General features: G+C 36.8%; 1 protein-coding gene across 11 annotated transcripts in view; it reads left to right on the top strand.

Annotated features, from left to right (window-relative positions):
* Positions 1–20,524, top strand: part of TFDP2 (transcription factor Dp-2) — a 175,571-nt gene that overhangs the window by 39,740 nt on the left and 115,307 nt on the right. For 6 of the 11 annotated variants that reach the window (XM_057545091.1, XM_057545090.1, XM_057545088.1 and 3 more), the window contains 2 exons: positions 8,939–9,057; positions 16,958–17,024. The exons of 2 other annotated variants lie outside the window; for them this stretch is intronic. In XM_057545091.1, coding sequence (XP_057401074.1) covers positions 9,043–9,057; positions 16,958–17,024 — 82 coding nt within the window. In that variant the 5' untranslated portion in view covers positions 8,939–9,042. The remainder of the gene's footprint in view (positions 1–8,938; positions 9,058–16,957; positions 17,025–20,524) is intronic. 3 more of the 11 variants (XM_057545098.1, XM_057545094.1, XM_057545095.1) reach the window with 1 other exon arrangement.

The raw sequence follows: 20,524 nt of genomic DNA, 5'->3' as shown, positions 1-20,524 counted from the left end.
TAGTATTAACCAGTTTTTATCATTGTGTAGCGTCCTGGGTGAAAGCTTATGTAAACCTGGACACATTTTTTTTCAATTAAAAAAGGTGAGCAATGAACATAAAAGTAATTATCTTTTTCTTTTTAAGTGTAAGATGTTGATGGTTTCTTAGAAGGGCAGCTTGTAAATTTTTTTTTTTTTTTTTTTTATAAATTTATTTATTTATTTATGGCTGTGTTGGGTCTTCGTTTCTGTGCGAGGGCTTTCTCTAGTTGTGGCAAGCGGGGGCCACTCTTCATCGCGGTGCGCGGGCCTCTCACTGTCGCGGCCTCTCTTGCTGCGGAGCACAGGCTCCAGACGCGCAGGCTCAGTAGTTGTGGCTCACGCGCCCAGTTGCTCCACGGCATGTGGGTTCTTCCCAGACCAGGGCTCGAACCTGTGTCCCCTGCATTGGCAGGCAGATTCTCAACCACTGCGCCACCAGGGAAGCCCCAGCTTGTAAATTTTAACTCTTGGGACTTCCCTGGTGGTCCAGTGGGTAAGACTCTGTGCTCCCAATGCAGGGGGCCCGGCTTCAATCCCTGGTCAGAGAATTAGATCCCGCATGCATGCCACAACAAAGAGTTCTCATGTTGCAACTAAGAAGTCCGCATGCCTCAACTAAGAGTGCGTGCCGCAACTAAGAAGTCCGCATGCTGCAATTAAAGACCCAGGTGCCACAACGAAGATCCCGTGTGCCGCAACTAAGACCCGGTGCAGCCAAAAAAAAAAAAAAAGAAAAGTTAACTTTTGCCTACTGTTCTTTTCACCTTAAACATGAGTGAAATTAAATATACTCTATTGTAAAATTTTTCCCATAATAACATTTTTTGAAATTAATGAACACAGATATAATGCTGGCTCCAAAACACTTTTTGTTCATAACAGGAAAGTGACACAACATTCTGCTATGTAGCTTAGTGGCATTTCGGATGTGTGAATGTGTTCAATGTTCATATGTTTTCTCATTTTCTGCTACCAAGTCATATTAAATGAGATTATCATATATTATTAAAGCATGAAAATAAATAAAATATTGAGTACATAATTAATTTAATGAATATTTCTTAAAAAGCAAACAAAAAACAAATATTTCTTGAGTTCCAACCATGTGCCAGACACTGGATATATAATAAGTGAACAAAATGGATAGGGTTGGGAATTCCCTGGAGGTCCAGGGGTTAGGACTCTGTGCTCTCACTCCGAGGGCCTGGGTTCTATCCCAGGTCAGGGAGATAAGATCCTGCAAGGTGTGCGATGCGGCCAAAAAACGAACAAACAAAATAGATAGGGTCCCTGCCCTCATAGGATTTGCTCCTTAGTTGTAGAGATGGGCCACAATCTGATAATCACACAAGTAAATAGATAATGACAACCAGATGTGTACTATGAAAGGAGAAGGTAGGAGAGCATTAACTGGAGACTCCTGACCTAGTCTGGGTAGTGGGAGAAGGACAGTTTTCCCCGAGAAAGTGACATTTGAGAAGAGATCTGAAGGACGGAGTGTTAACTGCTGGGGAGAGTTCCAGGCAGAGAGAACAGCATGTGCAGAGGCCCTGAGGCAGGAGCAGCCTGTCTTTGAAGAACGGACAGGAAGGCCAGTGGACCTAGATGAGAGAAGGATATGGGAAAGTGGTTCAACACAGAGCTGGCACGGTGGTCAGAGAGCAGATCAGACATTGAGGATTGAGTCACTAAAATGTGATTATTGTCACCAGTGTAGAAATGTAGGAAATCTAAATGTCCATCAGTAGGGGACTAGTGACATAAGTTATGGTGTAACAATGTGAAGGAATACTATATAGCTGTAAAAAAAATGAGGAAGTTTACTACCTACCCAGAAAAATAAATGTAAATTTAATACTGAAATTTAAATAAAGAACCTTTAAAAAGGGGAAAAACCTGACCCAATGATATATGATTTGTACTATATGAAAATAATTCTTTTGGTATAATAAGTTATCCTTTTATATATGGATTTATTGTAATAGTAATTATGTATTTTGTTTTATTTATTTTTTATTTATTTATTGTTTGAACTTATTTATTTTATGTATTTATTTTTTTGGCTGCACTGGGTCTTCATTGCTGTGCACGGGCTTTCTCCAGTTGAGGCTAGCAGGGGCCACTCTTGGTTGCGGTGTGCGGGCTTCTCATTGCGGTGGCCTCTCCTGCTGCGGAGCATGGGCTCTAGGCACGTGGGCCTCAGTAGTTGCGGCTCACGGGCTCTACAATGCAGGCTCAGTAGTTGTGGCACATGGGCCCAGCCGCTCCACCGCATGTGGGATCCTCCCAGACCAGGGCTCGAACCTGTGTCCCCTGCATTGGCAGGCGGACTCCCAACCACTGCGCCACCAGGGAAGCCCTATTTTGTTCTATTTTGAGGATATATTTATTGTATCTCAAGGCAAATATATTTTACAAATTAGCATAGTAGTTAAGAACATGTCTGCTGGTCTAAGATCCTGGCTTCATATTCTGGCATTGCCATTTTACACAGTTGATTAACTGGGCAAATTACTTCAACTCTCTAAAGCTCAGTTTTGTCATTTGTAAGATGCGAACAGTAATAACATTTACCTGATAGAGTTGTGATATGAATTGAATGAGATTATATAGGTGAAGCACTTAGATATGCTCATCACCTAAGAAAAAGTTACATACTGTCACTTTTTATGAAAATATCTTCTAATTAATACCATTTATCAAAAGTTAGAGTGCAGAAAGAGAATACTGAAGAAAGTTATGTCAAAAACTTATGATAATTGCCTTTCAGAGGTGGGATTATGGCTGCTATTTGTTATCTGTTTTATTGTTGTGTATATTTTCCAAACTTTGAAACGTGAGCATGTATTTAAAATTACTATTGCCTTCCATTGAAATATGCTGGCTTTGCTGAAATTTAATTTTTAGTAACATCTTTTCAGCAGTGTGAGAAAGTCTACAAACCCCGATTCAAGTGATGTTAGTTCTGTAAATGTATTCATAATTATTTTTGCTTTCTTCCTTATATTTTGATTAATGTTGTAGCAATTTAGAAGGCTTTGTGCCCACAGCTGCTAAGTTGTGATTGGAAAGGAAAGGGGCTTGCATTTTGAGACCATCTGTGGGAGTTGAATTGTCTGAGTCTGACAAGAGATCATGGCAGATGGTGAGGTCACTAAGATTGACTTTTTGAGCTTGACATAATGTGTTCATGAAGCTGGAAGAAGAAATCTGACTTATTTTTTTAACCAACAGCAGAGCATGGTGACAGAAAGAACAGTACAATTGTTGAGTCGGGATGAAACATAAGGCATCAGTGCACATGACTGGTTTATCTTTGAGAATCACCAGTACTGCCAAAGATGGCAGTTTCTTGAAACATTCAGTGCTGCATTTATTTACTCTCTAGGCCCTTGATTTAAGTCCTATACTGCAAATGATTTTAGATTGAAGACAATGTAAAAGAAAGATAAAAGCTTTAAAAATACTTAGAAATGTATATTTTTAATTAAAAGTTTATAGGCTATCACTCAAAGCCAGTACAGCATACTTCTTCATTTTTAATTGAAGATGTCTGTTGCAATCCCATTTCTTTTTATAACATTTATCTTAATGTAATTTTATATCATTTAAATTACACTTGAAGGTCTATGCTTCCTGTTTCTGTCATCTACTAGGAGATCTCCAGTACCTGGATTTGTGTTTTGCCCATAGTGGGTATTCAGTAAATGCTGGATAGATAGATAAATTAATGAACGAAGTTATTGCTGACTCTTGTTAATTTTAGATGAGTTTTTCTTAACCACGGTTAAACACTTGTTTTTTCTGCTTTAAACTTGGATTTAAATGTAATAGCATTTTACCACATTTAAATGTTTTAGTAACATTTTACCACATTTAAATGTTGTGGTATTTATCACTTCAACTATATGTGAATTAAGTATTTATTTTGGAGGAAGAAACCTTAATTTGTCATGAGTCAGTGAACCACTTTTTTCTTTTACATTGATTACCTTTTGCTAGGCAGTGTCCTAATTATTTTCCATGTCTTGACTCATTTAATTAAGTAGATGTACTAATACTATTTTGTAGATGAAGAGATTGAGGCACAGAGATATTAATGTAAATGTGCTCAAGATGTTCATGTACTTTGGCTCTATTTCAGACTTTTATCATTTAGGTAACATTTAGAGGTTGCAGTTTATGCTTATCTTTGGTGAGAAGATGCAAAGGGAATACTAAACAAAATTATGTTTTGTCTTATTAAGCTCAATTAATGTGGCTACAAAGTATTTTTATTGGTTGCCTCCTGTTACAGTATGTTCAAATAGTAACACCCTGTTAATTTCTTCTTGTTTGCATGAGTAACAGTGTCACTCAACAGCCTGGCCCTTAGGAAATATAATCCGGTACTGAACACTGAGTATAATAAGGGAGCAGATGCATGGAAACAAGGAGCATTAGCCATTACAACCATACTCTGGAAATGAAGAAATGGGGAGGGGGGGGAAACGGCATTTACTAGCTGAATCTAGTAGCCGAGCCCAGTGATGGTCTGCTTATATTTCATTGGCTAGAATTATGTCATGGTCAACCCATCTGAGGGGGAGACACAATGCAGTAGTTTCAGTTGGGCATATTGCTACCTTCAACTTCTCCTAAAGAGGAAGAGGAAAATGATATTGGGTAGGCAACAGGATCTGCCTTAGGTAGATACAGCAGGTTTCTAAAATTTAGCAAGTACTTTGGGTAGAAAAGAGTTTATTTTGTTGTTGTTGTTATAACTATATTTCAATAGGTCATAAGACCATTAAAAATATTTAAAACTGATTTTTTTTGGCTGTTTGGAGTGTTCAGTGTTTATGTATTTATAAATTGGAGGACATCTGTTACACTGGCTTGGGTGATCTGTTGCTTTTGACTTTGACACAATGTATCTAACTTACTCTTAATGAAACAGCACAACTCAGATGGGACTCGAGTCCCAGATTGGGACTTGAACCCACAAATCGGGACTCAAACCCAGCCAAAACCCAGATTGGGACTTGAGCCCACTGTCTTTTAATTGAGATCACACATCTGGTCTCAGGATGTAATGAAGCTCAGGTTCTTTATGTCTCATCACAGAAAGAATTTAGTGAGAGGCAAAGTGATAGGTAAGAAGTGGATTTATTTAGAGAGATACACATTCTATAAACAGAATGTGGTCCATCTGAAAAGGTGAGAATGGCCCTGGGGGAAACACACTCCACGGACAGAGTGTGGGCCATCTCAGAAGGCAAGAGGCCCCAAAATATGGAGTGGTTAGTTTTTATGGGCTGAGTAATTTCATAGGCTAACGAGTGGGAGGATTATTCCAACTCTCTTGGAGAAGGGACGGAGATTTCCAGGAATTGGGCCACCACTGTCCACTTTTTGGCCTTCTTTGGTTGGCCTCGGAACTGTCATGGTGCCTGTGGGTGTGTCACTTAGCATATGCTAATGTATTACAGTGGGCATGTAATGAGGCTCAAGGTCTCCTAGAAGTCGAATCTTCTGTCCTCTTGGACCTAATTGGTTCTAACCTGTTTTATGTCATAACCTCAAGGGCTATGCCATTCTTTCAAAGGTTGTGCCCTGCCCCCTTCCCTCCTGTTTCACTAGTATAACCCTGAAAAACTCTGTATACCTATTTTTCAAATGAGGACACTGACGCTCAAAGAGGTTAAGTCACTTGTTCAAGGTCACACAGCTAGTTAAGTGTCAGAGCTCAGACTGCGCCTAAGTTAAAAAAAAAAAAAAAGCATGCTCTTTTCACTCTGCTGCACCGCTGCTTATTAGATGTCTACTTCAAGCAGGACACTTAGAACCAGTTGTTATTTTGATTTTTTTTCCTATTTCATTAATTCTTTTTTTTAAAATTAATTTATTTATGGCTGCATTGGGTCTTTGTTGCTGTGCGTGTGCTTTCTCTAGTTGCAGTGAGCAGGGGCTACTCTTCTTTGCAGTGCCTGGGCTTCTCATTGAGGTGGCTTCTCTTGTTGCGGAGCTCAGGCTTCAGTAGTTGTGGCGCACGGGCTTAGTTGCTCCTCGGCATGTGGGATCTTCCCGGACCAGGAATCGAACCCTTGTCCCCTGCATTGGCAGGCAGATTCTTAACCACTGTGCCACCAGGGTAGCCCCCTATTTCATTAATTCTTAATCTTTTGTTTCTTTTCTTCTTTCTTTGAGTTCCCACTGATCTTTTTAAAAAGCTTTTAAGTTGATTACTTAATGAATGAAGAGAAATGTAAATTTACTTCTAAGTACTGTTTCAGCTGCACTTTACTGTTTTTTTATTATTGTTTTCATTGTCATTCAGTTCTAAACATTTTAAATTTCCTTCTCTAATTCATGGATTGTTTGAGCAATGCTATAGTTTTATTTTCTAAATATACAACTTTAGAAAAAAATGACTCCTAATTCAATTTCATTGTGGTCAGAGACCATAACCTGTATAATATTGTCTCTGAAATTTGTTGCTACTCCGTTGGTGATTTTGTATGTGGACAAATTTTGTAAGTCTGTGCTTAAAGAGATGTTTCATATCTGTTAGCTACAGAGTTTTATGTAGATCTATTAAATCAAACTTGCTTAAAATATTAATCTTCAAAATGCAATACTTAACATTTTAGCCTTAAATTCCTTAGTTTGAATATGTCAGGTAGTTTGGTGAATAGGATGTCAGGAACTTGTGCTTCATTATTTACGTCATATTTGTAACACTGAAGAGGACATAACAAATAACTGATAAATGTGAAGCAGTTCCAGTGTAGGAACTTGATTTTCATATTAGGTCATGACAGACGTGAACAAATCTGCAGCTACAGTGGGAAAGCAGAAATCACAGGCGTAGTTCAGGTCTTGCTTGGGTTTTTAAATATATGTTTTCTTTATCATTGAAAAATTACATTGCTTTACTGAAAAGTAAAAACATCTCCCCACCCCCCCAACCCCGAACAGTTTGACTTGTAGATTCAAATTCTAGCATAGAAGGCGGACGCATGGGGCCTCCATTTCTTTAAGCCCCTATTATTTATGGTCTTTTTGAGGTGAAATTTTATTTTACCCTTCCCCTTGAATGTCTTATAAAAGTTTTAATTTTGAAATCATTTTAAAATAAAAGTTGCAGAAATAGGGCAGAGACCTCCTGAGTACCCTTCACCCAGATTCACCAATTGTCAACATTTTGCCACATATGCTTTATCACTCCCACTTTCTCCATATATAGAGATTATATATTTTTTTCATCATTTGAAAGTAAGTAGCTCCTATCATACCCTTTCACTACTAAATATTTTGGTATATTTTTTCTAAGAATGAGGACATTTACTTAAAAAAAGAGCACAATCCTCTGATCAAAAGCAAGAAATGAAACAATACAGTTATCCAGCCTGTGGACCATATTTTGATTTCTCCAATTGCCCCAGTAATAGTCTTCATAGCAATTATTTTTTGTGGTTCAGAATCCAGTCCAGGATCACGCATTAAATTTAATTTTCATATGACTTTAGTCTTTTAAAATCTGGACTGTTTCTTTAAGCCTCCTTTGTCTTTCATGATACTAATCTTTTTTTAAGAGCTCAGGCCATTATTTCATAGAATGTCTCTCAATTTGAATTTCTCAGTTGCTGCCTCATGATTAGATTTAGATTATACATTTTGGGAAATACCTCAGAAGTGATACTGTATCCATTGCAGTGCACTTGAGGAGATGCATGATGTTGGTTTGTCTCATTGTTGGTTGTCATTTGGTAGCTTTGATCAACTTGGGTGAAGTGGTATGTGCCAGGTTTCTGCACTGTAAAATTTGAATTAAGAGGTATTTTGTAGGGAAATATTTCAAGACTATGTAAATATCCTTTTGCTCACCAACTTTCATCTACTAGTTTTAGCATCTTTTGGTGATTCTTGCCTAATCCATTAATATCACAGTGTTTACAAATTGGTAGTTTTCTAACTGCTTCATTTCTTTATACATATTAGCTGGCATTGTATTGCAAAGAAGAGCTTTCCCTTCTTCGTCGTTATTTGTTTCTATCAGTGTGGACTCCTGGATTATTATTTTATTTAATGGGTTTAGAATCTGTTATGGTCTGTTGCTGTCAGTATATACTTAGGTGCTTAATTGCCCCTTTCAGCTGGCTTAAGTTGTCCCTTTAAGTTGTAGACCCTTTAAGCTGGCTCCTGTATACTTTTTTTTTTTAAAGTAATTAATTAATTAATTTATTTATTTATTTTTGGCTGTGTTGGGTCTTAGTTTCTGTGCGAGGGCTTTCTCTAGCTGTGGCAAGCGGGGGCCACTCTTCATCGCGGTGCGCGGGCCTCTCACTGTCGCGGCCTCTCTTGTTGCGGAGCACAGGCTCCAGACGCGCAGGCTCAGTAGTTGTGGCTCACGGGTCTAGTTGCTCCGCGGCATGTGGGATCTTCCCAGACCAGGGCTCGAACCCGTGTCCCCTGCATTGGCAGGCAGATTCTCAACCACTGCGCCACCAGGGAAGCCCTCCTGTATACTTTTGATACGTCGCCATCATTTTTCGAGCCCATACTTACTTGAGGTACAATGCAATGTTCTAGGTTTATCTTATACATTACCTGCCCAGTGCTGGAATTGGCTGTTTCTCCAAGAAGCCCTGGTGTTGCTTTCAGTGGATTATCTAAAACAGCATGGTATAATATTTCACAGCCCAGTCTTTGTCACTTCTTAGCTGAGTTGATTTGGTCAAATTATTTAACATCTCTAAATCTCAATTTTTATCTGGAAAATGACAATTAGAATGGTACATATCTTACAGTGTGGTTGTGAGGGTTAATTTAGATAATTTAAAGAACAATGCATGCCACATAGTAAATATGACATAAATGTTGCTTATTATTATTATTATTACATTATTATTCCCTTTTTTCCCTTTAACAGGATGTTCTTTTAAAGAATATTGAAGACGAAGTTTTTTGTTTTGTTTTGTTTTTTTGTTTGTTTTTTAATGGCTTTACAGAATTTTAAATTGAATACAATTTGACATGACGGCAAAAAATGTAAGTATTTGTAAATTTTTAAATGTAAGTATTTAAAAAACGAGTTGTACTTTTTCGTATGCATATTTTCTTTGCCATTCTGATTAATGAAATTCAGTTTACCGGCATTAGTTTATCACTGTTTTTGTTCCCACAAAGAATGAGATAGTAAACTTTAACACTGTTGAATATTGTGCTCTCATGGCCGTTGCAAATCGCTGCCAGGTTGCTCCGTCTCAACAGCTGCAAAATTGCCATCTCCAGAAAGTTTCCCACCGCCCCCCCCGACTCCTCCTGTTTTGTGTGCTGTGATAAATTTGTTTTGGTGCTTGCTGGAGACTTACTTGGCATTATTGAGAAAAATCACTGTTTTCTTTGGCTCACATTTTTTCTTTTGGATTTACTCTTGGAAATGTGTACAGTCAGATGTTGTTCAGAAGAAGCTTGCTGTCCTCCATGAGATGATTCCTGAGGGAACATTAGACTTAGTTTTTTTGGAGAAGTTATTTCTGTTCTTCTTTTGCTTAAGGCTCTCATTTCTGAATCTACTTCCTTTCAAGTTACATTCTTATTATCACCCTGTATCAATGGATTTATTTCCAGTCATGGTGAAGGATTATGACAGAAAAGAAATACTACAACATATAGGGAAATAATTTATTATAATTACTGTTCCCAGATTATGTTGGAATATTTGATTACAGGTAACAGAAACCAGCTTGGGCTACCTTAAACAAAAAGGGAATTTATTATAAAGATACCGGATGTCTCAAGGAATTCAAGAGTAGGAACTTAGTGGGTCCTCAGAAAGATCTGGGTCCAGAAACTTGAAATCTACCAGGAATCGAAGCAGTATTTGGTTTCCATTTGTCATCTCTATTTGTTTCTGTGCATTGGCTTCATTACTCTGTCTCTCTGCAAATCATCTTCCTGAGTTTTCAGTCAGCATCTTGATCTACTTGTTACAGTACCAGCCTATTCAGAGAGAGAGAGAGAGGGGTGAAGGAAATGGGGGCAGGCAGCCTGACAAATCCTGTCTGCCTATGTCAGCTCTAATTTCAGACTCCTTGGGAAGGACCTCTGGCTCTACTCCAGCCTGATATCTGCTAGTAGTCTGGCTAGTTGTGACCAGAGGCAAGTGTCATATTGTATAAAAAGATCTTGTGAGCCAGACAGATAGTTCCAGATACTGCCCATTATACATTTAAAGAAGAGCATCAAAAACAAACAAACAAAAAACAGCCAAAAACCAGAAAAACACCCCGATTACTATCTCTATTTTCCCATTGTTGACCTTGCTTTTAACACACATGAGTAGCTATAAGCAGATATAGACTTTGGTTCATTATCATCTAATTAATTTTTTTAGCATAAATTATCAGGAGTAGTCTCCTTTTTAAAAATTTTTTTCATTGGGATACATTTGTTTTACAGTGTTGTGTTAGTTTCTACTGTACAGCGAAGTGGTGTTGAGTTCCCTGTGCTATACAGCGGGTCCTCATTAGTTATCTGTTTTATACATATTAGTGTATATATGTCAGTCCCAATCTCCCAGTTCCAGCTTTCCCCCCTTGGTGTCCATACGTTTGTTCTCTACATCTGTGTCTCTATTTCTGCCTTGCAAACTGGTTCATCTGTACCATTTTTCTAGATTCCACATATATGGGTTAATATGTGATATTTGTTTTTCGCTTTCTGACTTACTCTGTATGACAGTCTCTAGGTCCATCCACATCTCTACAAATGACCCAATTTTGTTCTTTTTTATGGCTGAGTAGTATTCCATTGTATATATGTACCACATCTTCTTTATCCATTAAGAGTAGTCTGCTTTAATCTATGGCTCTTGTATATATTTGTTTAAGTGCTGTCTGGGGAAAAGAAGAAGCAAATTTTTAGTCTGTGTATTGGGAATTTTCTTCCAGGATATTTTCTTGATTTTCTCTCCTCTAGAAAAAAGAGAATGTAAAAGTTATCCTGAGCAACAAGATGGTTAACATTCAACTAGCAAGTATATTTTGGCTTAAAAATGTACCTTAAATCTTCCTAGCCGTATGTACAGTTTGCTATATTAAAAGTTGTTTCCCTAAAGTAACAAAGCATTTGAACCAGTGGTAACTATTCTCCCATTATTTCGTTTGTATATTTGGAAGTAATCAAAGAGTATGCAAACAGTTTCTCTTTCTGCTACAGCAACCTAGGGGGAAAGGGCTACGTCATGAGCTGACCCTCTTCTGATTCCCTGGAGTTGGGGACATGGAGAGGTCGGGCCTCAGACTGGGCTGAAGCATGTGGGAAAGAATTGAAGTAGGCTAAACATCTAATCAGGTTCACTAGCCATTCTGCAATAGATAAGAACATTTTTGTGACTTTTAATATGTTTTGTCGAGGTACTTACTGGAAGGCTCATACCAGTTTACAATGCCATGAGCAACTCATTCTCATCTCCCCCCTCCCCATCTCTCTCCAACAAATAGAAGTGTCTGACGCTGTTCCAGGCTCCTACCTTCTTGGGGTTCATAGTGTAGTGACAGAAGATGGTAAATATATAATGTCAGGTAACGATAACTGTTACGAAGAAAAGTAAAACAGGGTAAGAGGAGAGAAAGTGACAGCGATGAGGGAGATCTCTTTCAACGAGGTGTTCAGAAGAGTCCTCTTTAGGGAAATGATGTTTAGACAGAAGAATGCTCTTCAGTCTCAGTGCGAGAAAGGAGCCAGCCATGTGAATATCTGGGGAAAGAGCGTTCCAGGTAGAGGCAGGAGAAAGTGTGGTTGTTCAAAGAGCAGCAAAGGACCAGTTGATAAGACGGAGCGGAGCAATTAAGCCGGGGAGAGTGGGAGGAGCCCGGTCATGGGGAGCCTCAAACACTGGGGTGAGCAGCGTGTGCTTTAAATGTCAGCGGGGAGCTTTGAAGGTTTTGAGGATGGTTTCATGTCCTGACTTAGCATTTTCAAAAGCTTGTTCTGGCTGCTGAGTGCACAGACTGAAGAGGGGCATAGTAGAAGTGGGGAACTCATTTGGTACTTGTCCCAGTAGTTCAGACATCAGAGTATGATGACTTGAGCTGGGGTAATGATATTAGAGATGGGGAAAAGTGGTTGAATCTAGGATGTATCTGAAGGGACAGCCACCAGGACTTATTGAGTAATTAGGATATGGGGACAGGGAAGAAGTTAAAGATTGCTCAGCATTTGGCTTGTATAACTGGGTAAGTGCCTTTGCGGTTTAATGAGAAGAGGAAACCTTGGGGAAGTACAGGATTTTGTGGCAAACTCAAAAATTGTTTTGAATATATTAAAGTTGAGGGACCTGAAAACATCCAGGTGGAGATATTGGCCAGGCAGTTAATATAATGATCAATAATGACTCTGGAGCTCAGGGGAAAGCTTGGGGCTGGATCTAAAAATTTTGGAGTCATTTCATATTAGATTGATTATTTTAAAGCAGTATGATTCCATGAGATTATATAGTTCATGCGTGGCTAGAGAATACATAAGGACCAAGGTCTGAACGCAGGGAATCTCCAACAACGGGGGAGGAGGAGAGGCAGCAAAGGACACTGAAGGAATGGACAGAAAGGAAGGAAAGAACGTTACCCTGATGATGTGGAAGCCAAGTGAAGACAGTGTTTCAAGAAGGGGGGAGTGATAATTGTGTCACATGCCGCTGAAAAGTGACTCTTAGATATAGAAGAGGTTGTCCAGGTTTTATGGAAGCATTATTAAACATACGTTCAAATATTTGCATCTTCAGTTTCTGTTTCTCATTTTGCATTTCTCTTATGAGAACAGTTTTTTGTGAAATGTTAGTTTTGCCTCAGCCAAGCCATCCTAGGTCCCTTATGGTTACAGGTGTTAGAAACCCTATTCAGAATCACTTCAGGCAAAAAGTGGAATGTGTTGATTGGCATAACTGAAAAGTCTGGAGTACTATGGCTTCAAATACAACCGGGTTCAGGGAAATGATGGGCGTCAGGGCTCTGTCTCCCTTTTTCCATCTCTTGGCTCTATATGGTGGCATAATAGCCTACATTGGCCTCATAATGCTTATCTCAGAAGAAGAGAGGGAACTTTTCTTTTCTAGCATTTATATTTCAAATTCCATGGAGGAGCTTTGGTTGACTCTGCTTGGCCCACACGCTTAGACAAGTCATTGTAGAGAAGGAAGTAGGGTACCATAAATGGTTTGCTGCTTCACTGTGGGTCATGGGTCCACTCGTGTTGTTGTAGCACATTTGAGGCTCTAAGATGAACAGCCCTACCAGAACTGCATGGAGTGTGGGATGTTTCATTTTGCAAAAGGAAGTTCTGCAGAGCTGGCAATATATTCATTGTATCTGGGATAAAATTGTTATCAGGTACTATCTAGTATCCAGTGATACTCTTCTAGACCAAAAATGCAGATGTGTTCTCACTTAAGTTCACTTAGTATACAATAAAGGATTTGAAAGATAATTTGAGGTGTAATTTTTTGCCTTGTCAAAGAATCTTTTAACAATATGTAAGCCATAATACTCATTACAGAAAAATTAGAAAGTACAGATAAAGAAAAGAAACTAGCCTAGAGATTATCAGCAAAATTCTGCCTAAGAACACATCTGGTATATACACAAATACATATATAAAAAAAATATAATACACATAGATTTTGGTATATATATATATATGTGTGTATGTGTATATATATACATATATACACATACACACATATATATATATATATACCAAAATCTATGTGTATTATATTTTTTTTAATAAAAATGAGGCCGGACTGTTTTGTAACCTACTATTTAGCTTAGTCTCTATGATGAAAACCTTTTCTTGTCTTGATAACTCTGTAACATCATTTTAAATGGCTCTTTTATGTTATCTATTCTATGGACATTACACTAGTTTCCTAATACTGGCCATTATTTCCATTTTTTCTCTTTTTTAAACTTTTTGTTTATTTCTGTTTACTCATTGGATTATTTCCATGAAACAAAAGTCTTATGAAATTACTGGCCCAAAGAGTATGTACTTTATGGACTTTTGATTCATATTGCTAAATTGCATTTCAGAAAGATTGCACCAATTTACAAACTCACCAGTGGTGTATGAGAGTGCCATTTCCCTTTATTTTCTTTCTAATCTTTGTCAATCTAATCAGCAAAAAAATGGTATGTAATTTACTACATTTCTCTAATTGCTAGTTAGGTCAAATTGGTATTCTCTATGTTTATTGGTCATTTGTGTCTCTCTTATGAATTGTCTAGGTCAGTGTTGAAGTAGTAAAGCCATTGCCCTTTGAATTAATAACCCAAACTTGAATATTGCTTTGCCATTAACAAACATGTTCACATAATTATTTAATTTGGTCTGAAGAGCTGTCTGAGTTTGTTGTACACATGTGTATCGTCATCCTCATTTTGCAGTGACTGTTCCAAGAACACCTTGCTTGTGAATGAATGGTAGAGCTGAACTTTGACCACAGACCATCTCACTTTGAATCTTTCAGTTATGTCAATCTGAAATGTTAAAGATCAGTGAAATTATAATGCTGTTATTGGGGAATATCGTTTGACTCTTAACATTTGGGCTTTGGATATATTTTATTCAATAGACATTTAGTGACTGCTTACAGTATGCAGCACAGTGTTTGAATATCCTGATAGAAAACTTTTCTCAGTATCTTATTAGATGAAAAATTTTACGTAAAATTAGTTTACTTTTTTCTCTTGATCTGAGAAACATTATATAGAAAGATCCTTTTTAAATGGACAGAATAAAGAAAGAATAGCTAATATTTTTAAATGGCTTTCCTACCCAACTTTTTCTACTTGCAAATCTACTTTTTCTTTGAATCTTTATACAGTGTTTATGAAAGCAGAAATTAATACATGTTTGAAGTTTTAATTAAATAAATTTTAGTAGTATTTATTTAAGCTCTGAATACAAACACTTCCTCTCCATCCATGAGACCAAAATTACACACACTATTGATTTACAATTGACTTTTATCTTTTTGGGGTATAACCTGTTGTTCACTAAGGTGCAGGTGTACAGCTGCTTAAAACGTTTCCAAATCCGTTTGCTACTTCACTTAGAAGTAGCAAAAGTTGAACAGTAAGAGCAGGTGTTTAAATGTAACAGTTCCAGTAACTGAACTCTCGACTGTGAATATGTGGTTTTGGTTGAGGTTTTTGCCGTTATCTTTGTATAATAAGAAAAAGGTATAAACTGATACTTTTGAAGTTATTGTAATACATGTATTAAATTATCACATTGTATTAAGCATGGAATATATTAAAGGCTGTCTTTGCCTTCTTTGCTTTCTGTTTACAGTAGAGCACCAACAAAAATTTCGCCTTTCTCTTTTTTTGTAGTAGAAGAGCTTAAAAAGGAGAGGCATGTTAGTGATGCCACAGTAAACTCTTGGCATTTACAAATTGAACGCTTAACGTTAGTATTTGTGAGCAACTCTGGAAATCCATGCAGTGGTATTTTGTTGGAAATTGTGTTGCAAAAGGTTTACTTTACTTCTAATAGAATACTTAAGAGAAGCTAGACAGGATTAAGGATCTGCACCATTATCTACATAGAATTAGGCTATGTTTTAGATGCCTCTGTCTTCAGCCGCTTCCATAAAAATTTAATATTAGATGCCAGACATAGGTTTGCATCAGAATTACTTTTCTATGATGTGAACGATATGTAGAAATATTTCTGGTAGCATCTCTTGAAAAAAAGAAATAGCTATTAGTAGAACATCTGAATTCCCAAATAATGAAATAATTAGCTCTTATATTATGAAATTATAAAGTATCAAATGAGTGGTTTTGAAGAATATACAGTGTTAAAGCAGTGGATAGTTTAAAAACATAAAGCAAGTACAGAGATATAAACTTACAGAGCTTTGTGTGCCTTAAAATCCTTTCAGTGTGTTAGTACTTTGAGAGGATGTTTGGGGTACCAAATTAGCATGGATGTTTCAAGGTTACAAATCTACAAGGATTAAAACAATAATACAGTAGTAGTAGTAGAGCCATTTATTGGATACTTGCTTTGTGACAAGTTTTTAAAAATAGGGTTTTTTTTCCTGCTGGCTCTATCTATAATGAAATTTTAAAACTCCGCTTGATGATACTACCATATTCAGCTTATGATTCCAAGTAGTCCAGTAGACATCACATTAAAAGAAATAAATTGTCTAAAGGAGAATTCATAAACACACTTGCTTTAGGTAGTCCCTCAAGTATCTTACAAACAGTAATGAACATTAAAATGGATTGAGCACTTTTTGCCAAGCCCTGTGCTTTACATGAATTCTTTTTCTTAATCTTTCTAACAACCTGAATTGGTAAGCGCCTTTAGCGGCCTCTAATTTATGGACGAGGAGACCGAGATATAGAGAGCTTGTGTGACTTGACCACGGCCATACACATAGTGGGCTTGATGAACTGGAGAATGAACCCAAGGCCAGTGGACCTCACGTCTGCGTTGTGGTATTAATGGTCTTTATTTGGTCCATTACATGTCATAATGTTTAAAAGCATTATATGCAGTGATTGTGAACAGTAAAAATTAAGGGCAGCAATGAGGGTGGAATTTTGGTATATCTTTTGGCAACTTCACAGTTGCCAGATTACTTGCTTAAAAAAAAAACCATCAGTAAAATCTGTAGATCTCACATCTGCTCATAAGTAACATTATTTCATTAATTTTTATCTTCATCTGGACAGTGCATTATTTTTCCCATTTCAAGCAAAATGACAATGTTTTAATCCAACTCCTATAGTTGATATCATTAACTCATCTTTATGTGACAATGTATAATATTTGATATGAACCTCTGGTGGAAGGTTATTAATAATAGCTTATTAAGTGATCACATATTATTTAAGATCCTATGTATAATTTTTTAAACTATTTTATTCAGGTTGGTTTGACTTCTACAAATGCAGAATTAAGAGGATTTATAGATCAGAATCTCAGTCCAACAAAAGGTAAGGACAGTTGAATAAAAATTTTCTGCATTGAGCTAGTTTTATTGCATTTGTTTTATGAAATAAGCAGTTAAATGAAGAATTACTTTATGTATAATAATTATATAATATTACTGTGTTATCATATTCCAAAGAACTTTTATCATATAAAAGTCAGTTACCTCTGAGAGGTGGAGAGGTGGGGAGAGAGAGAGAGAGAGAGAGAGTGTGTGTGTGTGTGTGTTTTGAGAGACCCTATTTGCTAGTGGTTTAACTTGTAAGGAATACAGTAGAATGAATGAATATATATGTAATTCCTTTGTGTAATAGATGGTTTACTGGGGGAATGCTTATATCAGAAATCTGACCCATCCATACAAGAATTTGTGCAGGACACTTGTCAGTATCTTTCACTATGTATCATTCAACAGTATCTTTTAGTATGTAGAAATAACATCTGAAATCTTTATGGTTGAAATGATATGGTGTTTGGGATTGGCTTCAGAATAATCCAGTGAGGGAAGAAGAGTAAAGTGAGTGGAATTATAGATAAAACAGAATTGTCTGTGAGTTGGTTAATTGTTTAAGCTGGGTGATAGTTATACGGGGTTTCATTATTCTTTTCTCTCTTCCTTTGTATATGTTTAAATTTTTCCATTATACATATACAAAGGTAAAAACAAAAGTGTTTACTATTACAATACAGATAGCTATGAGAGAAACATCAGCTTCCTCAAAGGCTTTATGTCTAAGGTGGAGAGAAGGCTAGAGAAATCTGTATTTCAGTATAGAAATTGCTAGCTTAAGAGTAGAAATGGTCTGTAGAAGTATTCTAAGAATTTAAATGTATTCTGAAGCAATGAAAGAGATACTTGAAGCCTTGATGCTTGTCATTTTTTCCCCAATTTTTTTTATTGTGGTAAAACACACATAACATAAAGTTTACCACTTCAACCATTTTTAAGTGTACAGTTTGGTGGCATTTAAGTACATTCATATTGTGCAACCATCACCACCATTCATATCCGTAACTCTTCATCTTGCAAAACTAAAATTTACACCCATTAAACAACAATTCCCTATTTTCTCCTCCTCCTTTAAACCCCTGGCAAGAACCATTCTACTTTCTGTATCTATGATTTTCCCTACTCTCTACGTACCTCATATAAGTAGAATTATACAGTATTTGTCTTTTTGTGACTGGCTTATTTTGCTCAGTGTCCTCAAGGTTCACCCATGTTGTAGCATATGGCCTAATTCCCTTCCTTTTTAAGGCTGAATACCATTCCATTTTAAGTATGTACCACATTTTGCTTATCCATTCATCCATCAGTGGACACGTGGGTTGCTTCCGTATTTTAGCTATTGTGAGTGACGCTGCTGTGAACTGGGAGTACAGAGATCTTTCTGAGACCCTGCTGTTAGTTCTTTCGGATATATTCCTAGAAGCGGAATTGCTGGGTCACATGTCATATGGGTCAAATAATAGAATTATCTTTAATTTTTTGAGGAATTGCCATTTCGATTTTTACAGCAGCTGTACCATTTTACATTCCCATCAACAGTGCACAAGGGTTCCAGTTTCTTCACATTCTTGCCAACACTTAACTTATTTTTATTATAGCCATCGTTATAGGTGTGAAGTGATGTCTTATTGTGGTTTTGATTTGCATTTCCCTAATGACTAGTAATATTGAGCGTATTTTCATGTGCTTGTTTGCTATTCATATATCTTCTTTGAAGAAATGTCTATTCAAGTCTTTTTGCCCATTTTTGAATTGGATTATTTGTTTTTTGTTGTTGAGTTCTAGAAGTTTTTATATGTTCTGGATATTAATTCCTTATGAGAGAAATGATTTGCAAAAATTTTCTCCCATTCATCAGGTTGTCTTTTTGCTTTCTTGATAGTATCCTTTGATGTGCAAAACTTCTTTGTTTTGATGGAGTCCAATTTATCTATTTTTTCTGCTATTGCCTGTGCTTTTGGTGTCATTTCCATTCAATGGTTGCCAAATCCAGTGTCACGAAAATTTTCCCCAATGTTTTCTTCTGAGAATTTTAAAGTTTTAGCTCTTAGGTTTAGGTCTTTGATCCATTTTGAGTTAATTTTTGTATATGATACAAAGTCAGGGTCAAACTGACATAAGGATATCCAGTTTTCCCAGTACCATTTGTCGAAAAGACTGTCCTTTGACCATTGAATGGTCTTAGTACCCTTGTCAAAAATCAGTTGGCCATATATGTGAGGATTTATTTCTGGACTTTTTATTCTATTCCATTGGTCTGTATGTCTGTCCATATGTCAATACCATAATGTTTTAATTACTGTAGTTTTGTAGTATGTTTCAAAGTCAAAAAGTGTGAGTCCTCCTACTTTATTCTTCTTCGAGATTGTTTGGCTATTTAGGATCTCTTGCAATTCCGCATGAATTTGAAGATTATGTTTTCCATTTCTGTGGAAAAGGCTGTTAGATTTTTGATAGAGATTGCATTGAATCTCTAAATCACTTTGGTTTTATTGACATCTTAACAATGCTATGTCTTCTTATTTGTGAACATATTCAACTTGTCTAAGCCTTCTTTAATTTTACCATTTCTTTTTGAAGTCATGAAAATGTTCTGGAAATAGTGGTTGTAGCTATACAACCTTGTGTATATACTGGAAATCAGTGAATTTTTGGGTATGTGAATTATACCTTGATTTAAACAAAAAACATTTTCTTCAACTTAATCTCTACTTCCAGCTCTCATTTGTTCTCCCCATCATTATCAGACTTCTTGGAAGAAGCTATACACTTACAGTCCCATTCTCAGCTTTCATTCATTTCTCTGCCCAATGTAATCTGGCTTTTGACTCCATTAATCCATTGAAACTGCCCTTGATTTTGTCTTTTTTTGTTTTCGGTTTATCAGCTTTTGGCACAGTTAATGTGCCCCCCCCCCTTAAAAATAACCTTTTAATTTTAGAACAGTTTTAGGTTTACAGAGAAATCACAGAAATAGTACAGAGAGGTCTCATAAACCCCTCACTCAGTTTCCCTACTGTTAACATCCTACATTATTCTAGTACAGATTTTATAATTAATGAGCCAATATTGATACATTATAATGAGTAGAAGTTCATACTTTATTCAGACTTCCTTAGTTTGTAGCTAATGTCCTTTTTCTGTTCCAGGAGAGCAATCAGGATACCACATTACATTTCATGATCATGCATCCTTCGCCTCTTTTGGCTGTGACAGTATCTCAGACTTTCCATGTTTTTGATAACTTGACAGTTTTGAGGTGTACTGGTTAGGTATTTTGTAGAATGTCCCTGAATTGGGATTTTTCTAATTGTTTTTCTCATACTTAGATTGGGGTTATAGGTTTTTGAGAGAAAGACCACAGAGATAAAGGGCCATTTTCATCACAACATATTAAGGGTATCAACATGACTTATCATTATTGGTGTGAAACTTGGTCACTTGGCTGATGTAGTGTTTGTCATGTTTCTCTACTGTAAAGGTACTCTCTACCCC

This window comes from Balaenoptera acutorostrata, chromosome 4, assembly GCF_949987535.1.
Source record: "Balaenoptera acutorostrata chromosome 4, mBalAcu1.1, whole genome shotgun sequence".
NCBI classification, from domain to species: Eukaryota; Metazoa; Chordata; class Mammalia; order Artiodactyla; family Balaenopteridae; genus Balaenoptera; species Balaenoptera acutorostrata.
This window is presented reverse-complemented; position numbering and strand designations above follow the sequence as displayed.